The following is a 10,000-nucleotide window of genomic DNA, read 5'->3' on the forward strand; positions in this document are numbered from 1 at the left end:
CAGCTTCTGGCCCGCCAGGCTCCTGAGCCTCTGGATGCATCCCTCGCTCCACTCCTCCTCCCCCGCCAGGGGCGCCACGCCCGCCAGGCAGCACCGCAGGGCCTGGGGACCAATCACAGCCGTCACACTCAAATCCACCAATCACAGCCTCCACACTCAAACCACTGACGGCCAGAACACTCACCACCTAGGCTGCCTTCACACCGCAGGTCCTAACGCCGAGTCTGATTTCTTTTTAACGCCTGCTTACACCTACTTTTTCAAATGACCCATATCCCATACTCCGGTATTCATACTGCCTCATAGGAGCCATAGGGTCCCTACTGAGATATGGCACACACACACACACACACACACACACAATATTTACTAAACCACACACACCTTTGCTACCACTGCAAGTTTGAAGAAATTCTAACTTCACATGCCTACAGTCGAATCGCCTCCTACGGCGATTATCGTATCGTGGCCTCTTGTCTTATCATTTCACGTGGCAAAATATCGGGGTTTTGGGCGCAGCTTAACCAATGTCACACGAGCAATAAGTGTGCGATAAGTTTTGTTTTATATGTTGTCTCTCATCCGCTCGAGTCGTATTCCCACGCAGTGGGTCTGGCGACAATAATACATTTTCCGGTCTGACTTTTTAAATAAAAATAAAATCGATTCTACGCAAGTCTAAAGCACACAGAAGCCATTAAAAAGGTTTATTTTGAAAGTCTCGCCCTGTGTCTGATCCTGATGTTATAGAAGCAGCGTAGCAGCAGGGTAAAAGCGAGGTAAAGGGGGACGCGAGACAGTCTCGGGCAGCGTTCGTAAATTCGCTCTGCGCAATAAATGGACCAAGTAATTTGATTGGACAAGAGGCATGACTGCTGATCAGATTTCCAGAGCGAATTTACGAACGCAGCCTAGGGCAAACCACCCGTTTAGCAGACAGGAAGATGTTAGCTTGGGCATCATGTGACTTGGATGAGATGAGATGTAGAGCCCCCCCCCAAAATATTTTTTTTGCAGATCTGCATGATTCATGTAGGTCACCTATTTTGAGGTAAAAACGGTGAATTTCACCCAAAGGTGACAAGTTTGCACCACTGCATGTTGCAGTGGGACCTCACCTTGGCGGGGAGGGCGAAGAACTCATCCTTGATCTTACGCAGGTCGGAGACCAACAGGATGTCCTTGTTGCCAAAGTCCACGAACAGAACCTCCACCTTCCCTCCCTCTGGGAGGCCTACACACACACACGCACAGACACACACACACACACACACGCACACACACACACACAAAAAGGTTGTAACACACTCAGCGAGTACAGTATAATTTAGTCCCCTCACACTAGGGGTGTAACGGATCACCTAACTCACGGATCGGATCGTGTCACGGTTTTTGAGTCACGGATCGGATCATTTTTCGGATCAACACAAAACATTTTTGTTAAACAAAACTGCTTTTTCCTTGAATTCTGTAAAAACACCACTTTTACTATGTGACAAACCAACAACATTCAAGATGTCAAAACTGATAATATATATATATATACATATATATATATAATATATATAACATAATTATTCTACACTCAAACATTACATAATTATACTGAAATACACTCAATTTAAATGATAGGAGAGAGGGAGGAGGCGCCTGGTTGCAGCAGTGAGTCACTGGGCTCTTTAAAGCAGATGAATAAACATGTTTTATGCCACTTTTAACTAAATAATAAAGTGAACCCTTATTTTGAACATGGTATGAAAAAAATGCCTACATTATCAGAAGTTGTCGAGCTACCTTTTTCGTGCCTCCCGTCATAGTTGACAGAGAAGCCAAAGTGCTCCCATACATGGGATTTAAATGACAAGGGAGGCATTTCGAGTTCTTCTCCGCCGAACAACGTAACTAGCACTCGCCATGATACACTTGGGCCGCGTTCGTAAATTCGCTTTGAGAGCGCCGGAGCGCACACTGGGTCCGACGTCATAAAGGGACCAAGTAATTTGATTGGACAAGAGGCGTTCCTTGAACGCTGATCAGATTCCAGAGCGGATTTACGAACGCAGCCATGTTGTTGTGGATTTCCAGCTTCACGGGTAGTGAGCAAACAACGGATTATTTTTCTTTCGCATTATCAACCTATCATTGCGCTTTAGAGTAAAACAAAGCCCGCAACTGTCGCGTCTATCTTTTCATGGCAACTCTACATTGTGATTTACAAGAGATATTAACTAATATTAACTAATATTATTACTTGTTAACATTTTGCAATTGATCCGCGGTACACATGTGTGCCAAACCGTGGAGGGTGATCCGTTACCGCCCTACCTCACACACACACAGCTGACCTGTGACCTGCGCGCGGCTCCAGAGCTCTCACACACACACACACACACACACACACGCTGCTGACCTGTGACCTGCGCGCGCCTCCAGTGCTGGTCGTAGAGGCCCACGCAGGCCTGCTCCAGGACGGGGCAGAACACCCCCAGGCCCGGGCGCCCCGCCCCCCCGACCCCCCCGGCACCGTAGCACTGCTGCATCTGGTCAGTCAGCAGCAGGAACTCCATGTTGCCCACCTGCAACACCAGCAGGGGGCAGCACACACACACACACACTTTGTACCTAAATTGGGAAATAAACTTTGGGTTGTGTGTGTGTGTACCAGTTGGATGTAGAGGTCAGAGGTGTGTGTGTGTGTGTGTGTGTGTGTGTGTGTGTACCAGCTGGATGTAGAGGTCAGAGGGGTGTGTGTGTGTGTGTGTGTGTGTATGTACCAGCTGGATGTAGAGGTCAGAGGGGTGTGTGTGTGTGTGCGTGTGTGTGTACCAGCTGGATGTAGAGGTCAGAGGGGGGGGTGTGTGTGTGTGTACCAGCTGGATGTAGAGGTCAGAGGGGGGTGTGTGTGTGTGTGTGTGTGTGTGTGTACCAGCTGGATGTAGAGGTCAGAGGGGTGTGTGTGTGTGTGTGTGTGTGTGTGTGTAACAGCTGGATGTAGAGGTCAGAGGGGTGTGTGTGTGTGTGTGTGTGTGTGTGTGTGTGTGTGTGTGTGTGTGTGCGTGTACCAGCTGGATGTAGAGGTCAGAGGGGTGTGTGTGTGTGTGTGTGTGTGTGTGTACCAGCTGGATGTAGAGGTCAGAGGGGGTGTGTGTGTGTGTGTGTGTGTGTGTGTGTGTGTGTGTGTGTGTGTGTGCGTGTACCAGCTGGATGTAGAGGTCAGAGGGGGGTGTGTGTGTGTGTGTGTGTGTGTACCAGCTGGATGTAGAGGTCAGAGGGGTGTGTGTGTGTGTGTGTGTGTGTGTGTGTGTGTGTACCAGCTGGATGTAGAGGTCAGAGGGGTGTGTGTGTGTGTGTGTACCAGCTGGATGTAGAGGTCAGAGGGGGGTGTGTGTGTGTGTGTGTGTGTGTGTGTGTGTGTGTACCAGCTGGATGTAGAGGTCAGAGGGGGGTGTGTGTGTGTGTGTGTGTGTGTACCAGCTGGATGTAGAGGTCAGAGGGGGTGTTGATGTGGGACACCAGGGCGTTCAGCTCCAGGTCGGGGTCGGGGCAGACGGGGGGGTAGAACCGCGGTGGCCACAGGGGACCAGTCACAGGGGAGTCGAACCTGGGGGGGAGGGGGGGCAGGTCATATACAGGAGTGTGTGTGTGTGTGTGTGTGAGAGAGAGAAAATATGCTTAGTCCTGAAGTGTGTGTGTGTTTTCTATTTATTTAACCTTTATTTAACCAGGCAAACATGTAAGGACAAATTCTTATTTACAAATGCAGCCTGACCAAAAAGCAATGGCTCTTTGGGGGGGGGGAAGCTAGAAATAAAACAAGGTTAAATAATTTACAACAATAAAACACCGGCAAATACATATGCATTAAAATACTAACAGTCAGAGAGAGGGGAGAGAGAAGGAGGAGGTAGGGGTGAGGAAAAGCGGAGGTGAGGGATAGCGGGGGGAGTGGAGCAGGGGTACTTAAAATGAGGCAGTGATGGGTTATGGGATGGGTGAGAGACGGTGATCAGCAGGTGCATTGATCGACTATGGTTCGATGCGGGATTTGTTTGAAAGCAGTGAGTGAGGTGAGGGCGGTGAGTTTGAGGGTGTTCTGTAAGGTGTTCCAGTCGTGTGCTGCAGCGAACCGGAAAGCGCTGCGAGCGACAACGGTACGGGCTTTGGGGATGGTGAGTCGGACAAGATCACTGGATCTCAGAACGATGACGGGGCGGTGAGAGAGGTGTTTTGCAAAGTATGGTTCTGTAGATAAGATGAAGCCAGTGACAGAGCCGTTGTGAAGTGACAGAGCTGCTGTGAAGAGATGTCCAGTCTACAAGGGTGTACAGGTCACAGTGGTGAGTTGTGAAAGGCGCACCAGTGGCAAAACGAAAACCAGTGTGTGTGTGTGTGTGTGAGAGAATATGCTTAGACCTGAAGTGTGTGTGTGTGTGTGTGTGTGTGTGTGTGTGTGTGTGTGTGACTGACAGACCTGGCCAGCTCCATGAACACCAGGTACTCTCTTAGGGCACCAGCAAAGAACGGTGCCGGTTCGCGTTCGGGAACCTCCGAACGTTGATGCTGTCTGGCGAACGAGCCCGCGTTCATACCAGTGTAACTGGACCCATCCGCATCATCAACGCTGGGTGATGAAGGGGCGGGATAAACAAACATGTCACAACTAGATGGCAGCTACTTCACTGGAAATGAGGATCATATCTTCCACTACAGTATCTGAAATAAACACTATTTTCTATGAAACGAAACAAAACAAAAGACACTTTCTACACGCGTTCTCTTACTAATCAGCTGCTCCGTTACTGGAATAGAAATGGTTCACGAAATTCGCGTTCGCGCATGTCCGCACGCGTGTGTGTGTGTTTGCTGAGCATGTGAGGAAGATAGAGAGAATAATGAAACTTTTGATATTGTTTTTGATCACTAATGATTAGATTTAGATTAGATTACATTTTGTCGGTGTGCCCCGCGGTGGTGTAGCGGTCTAAGCACTGGCCACTAGTGCATGCTGCCCACCGGGGACTGGGTTCGAATCCCAGCTCGCCAGATCCGGATATGGCTGGGGCACACACGGGGAGCGGCATATTGGGCGGCCGCTCCCGAGGGCGGTATAGGAGTATTTCCGGACAAGGATCCGTCGCGCAACAGCGCCCCCGGGGTGCCGGAATAACAGGTGCTGGGCTCGAGGAGCCAGTCAGCTAGTCTGCCTGGCGGCCTCTTCTGGGACTGCCGGCCACGGGGTCGTGCGGCGGATCCTTCGCAATAGGCAGGGGATAATTGGATGCTAGGTTGGGTTCAATTGGCTACCAAATTGGGTGAAAAAAGGGATAAAATCTGAAAAACTAATTTGAAATAAAATAGATTACATTTTGTCTACTTCCTCCTTGCTGGTCTCTGCAGCCTAGAATATGACACACCCACTCACGACGTGACTGTTCTACGTTTTGGTTCGCACTTGAGAACCACTATTTTCTGGTTCCCGCTGCGAACCAACTTTTCAGGCTCCAAACCAATTGAGTTTGGGTCTGAACGCACCGGCCGGTTCCAGACTTGGTTCGTGAACGCAAACCGGCACGGTTCTTTGCCGGTGTGAACGCCCTGTCTGAGGTAGTGTGTGTGTGTGTGTGTGTGTGTGTGTGTGTGAGACCTGGCTAGCTCCATGAATACCAGGTACTCTCTGAGGGAGTGTGTGTGTGTGTGTGTGTGTGTGTGTGTGTGTGTGTGTGTAGACCTGGCCAGCTCCATGAACACCAGGTACTCCCTGAGGGAGATGGGCAGCAGGGAGGAGGCGTGGTCGCGGGTGTTCTTCCTCAGGTCCACCAGCAGCGCGTCCCTCTCCTCCCCCAGCACGTACATCTCCACGGCCGCAGAGCCCACCACCTGTACGAACTCACCCTGGGCCTCCGCACTCCAGCCCTTCGTCTGGACACACACAGAGACACAGACACAGAGACAGAGACACACACAGAGACACAGACAGAGACACACACAGTGACACACACAGACACAGAGACAGAGACACACACAGAGACACACACAGAGACACAGACAGAGACACACACAGAGACACAGACAGAGACAAAGACACAGACACACACAGAGACACACATAGAGACACAGACACAGAGACAGAGACACACACAGAGACACACACAGAGACACAGGCAGACACACACAGAGACGCACACAGAGACGCACACAGAGACACACACACAGAGACACACACAGAGACACAGACACAGACACAGAGACAGACACAGAGACAGAGACAGAGAGACAGAGACAGAGACACACAGAGGTTATTGGGGGGAGGGGTAAATGTGGCTTGCTATCAGTGGTAAACCTGCGTCTGGGATGGATATGAGGCAGGGAGGATATGAGTTACCCAGTCTAAGGGGACGATGTCCTTGAGGGAGCATCTGACAGCCAGAGGAGAGTTACCCAGTCTAAGGGGACAATGTCCTTGAGGGAGCATCTGACAGCCAGAGTAGAGTAGCGTCTCATCTCCGCCCGCATGGCCGCGTCCATCCTCCTCACGCAGTCGTTCAGACCTCGGGTACACGACTCTGGGTCCTCGTCCTCCCTGCAGGAGGGAGGGAGGGATGGAGGGAGGGAGGGAGAGATGGAGGGAGGGAGGGAGGGGGGGAGGGAGGGAGGGAAGGCGGGAGGGAGGGATGGGGGGAGGGAGGGATGGATGGAGGGATGGAGGGAGGGAGGGAGGGAAGGGGGGAGGGAGGGGGGGAAAGAGGGAGGGAGGGAGGGAGGTGGGGAGGGATGGAGGGAGGGAGGGAGGGAGGGAGGGGGGGGGGAGGGAGGGATGCGACGTGACAGGGTATGTTTCAGTATATATGGTCCCAGCCAGAAATGAACCCACAACCTAAGCGTTGTCAGTACCATGCTCTACCACCAAGCTCTACCATGCGTCTGTGTGTATGTCCACGTGCGTGTGTGTATGTATGTTTGCCTGTGTCCACGTGTGTCTTTGTGTGCCATGTGCATATGTCTCCATATGTCCATGTGTGTCCCTGTGTCTCTGTGTGTGTCCCTGTGTCTCCATATGTCTCTGTGTGTCTGTGTGTGTCCCTGTGTCTCCACATGTCCATGTGTGTCTGTGTGTGTCTCCATATGTCTCTGTGTGTCCATGTGTGTCTCCATATGTCCGTGTGTGTCTCCATATGTTCGTGTGTGTCTGTGTGTGTCTCCATATGTCCATTGGTGTCCGTGTGTGTCTCCATATGTCTCTGTGTGTCTCCATATGTCTCTGTGTGTCTCCATATAACCGTGTGTCTCCATATGTCCGTGTGTGTCCGTGTATGTCTGTGTGTGTCTCCAAGTGTGTGTGTCCGTGTGTCTCCATATGTCCCTGTGTGTCTCCATATGTCCCTGTGTGTCTCCATATGTCCCTGTGTGTCTCCATATGTCCCTGTGTGTCTCCATATGTCCGTGTGTGTCCGTGTGTCTCCATATGTCCGTGTGTGTCTCTGTGTGTGTCTCCAAGTGTGTGTGTCCGTGTGTGTCCGTGTGTACCTGAGCAGGGTGTGTGTGCGTGTGTACCTGAGCAGGGTGACCCCCTGGGTGAAGCCGTAGTCGGGGAAGAAGACCCTGATGCGTGTGAGCTGGGAGGCGGGGCAGCTGGTCACGGCGTACAGGTGACCCCGCTGGAACACCTCCGTCAGCGTGGCCCGACACCACACCTCCTTCCACCTCACAAACAACATGGAGCCTGGAGGAGGCGCACACACACACACACACACGCACACGCGCACACACGCACACACACGCGCACACACACACGCACACACACACACACACACACACACACACCACACACCACACGCATGAATGGAAAGAAAACAAATAAGTAAAAGAAACCAATCTCACTCACACTTAGGCCCAATCCCGATTCTCTTTTTTACCACTTCGGCTCGTTTTGGAGCCAGAGCCGTAGTGGTTCCCCGGAGGAAATGGGACAACCCTTCATGGGACAACCCTAATACGTCATCCGTAGTGTAATGAATGGGTTCATTCATAGTCAGGACAGCGCATGCGCCTTAGAGCGAGTTCATGATATACCACTAGGTGACTGACAGGTGTCGAGAGAACCGAAGTAAACTGGTTATACCTTTGTTGAACCCAGACTCAAGTGTCTTATTATTCTATGTCCAAGTGACATTACACGTAGTATCGTAGAAAAGCATTGACGCTCGCGATTCATTCACAACATGAATGAACTTGAACGCTATCAATCGATCAAATAAAAAAGAATAATGCTTCATTATCATGGGGGAGAGAAGTTCTACCCGGGATTTGTGTCGTATCGACACCATTCAAATGGTTTCAGATTCACTGTCCTCTCCCCTATCCGGACACATTTGAATTGTTATCCTAACCCACGGTAAACCACAGCTATTAACCCGCAAAGGGTGCCTCCGGGCACCGCGTTTGTTCGTGAATAACACCGGCTATGAAGGTGGTACAAACACAATACTCCTTCACCATCGGTATACGGTCATTTTGAGCCATCAACCAACCAACCCGCTGTCACCCCGGGAAGTTATGTTTCGAACCCCGAGAGCATGCATAAATGTCTATCCGGAAAGAGTACACTCTCCTCGGCCGCGGCACGCGCCTCTCCTCGGTAACGCGGAGGAACGAAAAGCTTACAGCAGGCGGTCTCCCATCCAGGTACTAACACGGCCCAACCCTGCTTGATTTAGGACAACAGTGCAACAACTTCGAGGCTGAACTTTAGTTACATTTACGGCGTCATATGCCATCAAAGGGAAACATGGAAAAATGCATGACTTACAGATTTAATTTTATGACGTTACGAAATCCGATGTGACAGGAACGCTGGAGAAACAGCCGCTGTCCACTGCATAAGTTAACTACATATATAATAGTACATAATACCAACTGCTCGGATTAGATTGCCGGTTGTTTTGGTATAATAACAACTATAGCGTCATATACCACCAAGGGGGGGAAATTCGCGCCTATCATGCTGTCAAACACCACAGGTAATAATTTATTTCTAAATAAACATGATTGGACATCTCTGAAATGGAAATCGCGCTGTGCTTGACACTTCCAGCCTGTGACAAACGCGCAGATATGAGTGCTCCGGTCTTTCCTGCTGGCTCCGGTGTCCTGAGCGCGCTGGACTGTGAAACTTTCTATGTTAAGCATTTTGTTATGCTTGTTATAAAGAAAAGGTCTATAATGCATTGAAATTACATTAGTAGCCTACATCAGACATCAGACATGGAAATATGTCAATGCGCGGCTGTCATGCACAAATCAGCTTGTAACGTTAGACACTAGGGCTGTTACGATTATTCGACGTCATCGACGTCATCGACTACGTCAATACGTCGGTTTGCGTAATATGTGTCGGTTAGTCGTAAATAAACTAAATGGCTGCGACCAGTGCAAACACGGAGAGAGTTAGCGATTAGCGATGTTAGCTTATAGCCAGTTTAACAGAAGTAACTTCACTTTTAACATTACTTCCCGTGGTCGTAGCGGGCTGGCTGACGGCTTAAAATGACCGTGATGACCTGTAGACCTTATCCAGCTATAGTCTTGTGTTTCTACCCCGGGGCATAGCCCTATTATCTCCATATTTATCTCCTAAAACAGTACTAGCTAAGCTGTTGTGTTGTTTACCACAGTCCTGTTCTGACTGGTCGCGGGCCGTAAGTGATGCTTGTCTCACAACGGAACAGTTTGTCAGTGTGTGTGTGTGTGTGTGTGTGTATGTGTCACGCATGTGTGTGTATCTTTGTCTCTGTGTGTCTGTGTGTGAGTGTGACATGCTCACATTCCTCCACAGTAATGCCTAAGGTGGAGGGGGGAGAAGGGAGAGAGCTAAGGGGGGAGGGGGAGAGAGCTAAGGGGGGAGGGGGAGAGCAGAGAGAGGGGGAGAATGTTATGTTTGTTATTGAGATTGTTATTGTTAAAGATTGTTACTGAGAGGTATACGGTATTCCGGTTAGAATTT

At 50.3% G+C, this 10,000-nt stretch overlaps 1 protein-coding gene across 1 annotated transcript in view; it reads right to left on the reverse strand.

Annotated features, from left to right (window-relative positions):
• Positions 1-10,000, reverse strand: part of LOC308160885 (RING finger protein 17-like) — a gene marked incomplete at both ends in the record, with an annotated part of 39,834 nt that overhangs the window by 21,151 nt on the left and 8,683 nt on the right. Inside the window, 7 exons of the mRNA XM_080534818.1 lie at positions 1-102; positions 1,119-1,234; positions 2,411-2,576; positions 3,514-3,601; positions 5,729-5,919; positions 6,439-6,580; positions 7,552-7,720. The exon at positions 1-102 is cut by the window's left edge and continues 19 nt beyond it. Of these exons, the coding sequence (XP_080390944.1) occupies positions 1-102; positions 1,119-1,234; positions 2,411-2,576; positions 3,514-3,601; positions 5,729-5,919; positions 6,439-6,580; positions 7,552-7,720 (974 nt within the window). The remainder of the gene's footprint in view (positions 103-1,118; positions 1,235-2,410; positions 2,577-3,513; positions 3,602-5,728; positions 5,920-6,438; positions 6,581-7,551; positions 7,721-10,000) is intronic.

This window comes from Nansenia antarctica (genome assembly GCF_963989245.1).
Source record: "Nansenia antarctica genome assembly, chromosome: 6".
In the NCBI taxonomy this organism is placed as follows: domain Eukaryota; kingdom Metazoa; phylum Chordata; class Actinopteri; order Argentiniformes; family Microstomatidae; genus Nansenia; species Nansenia antarctica.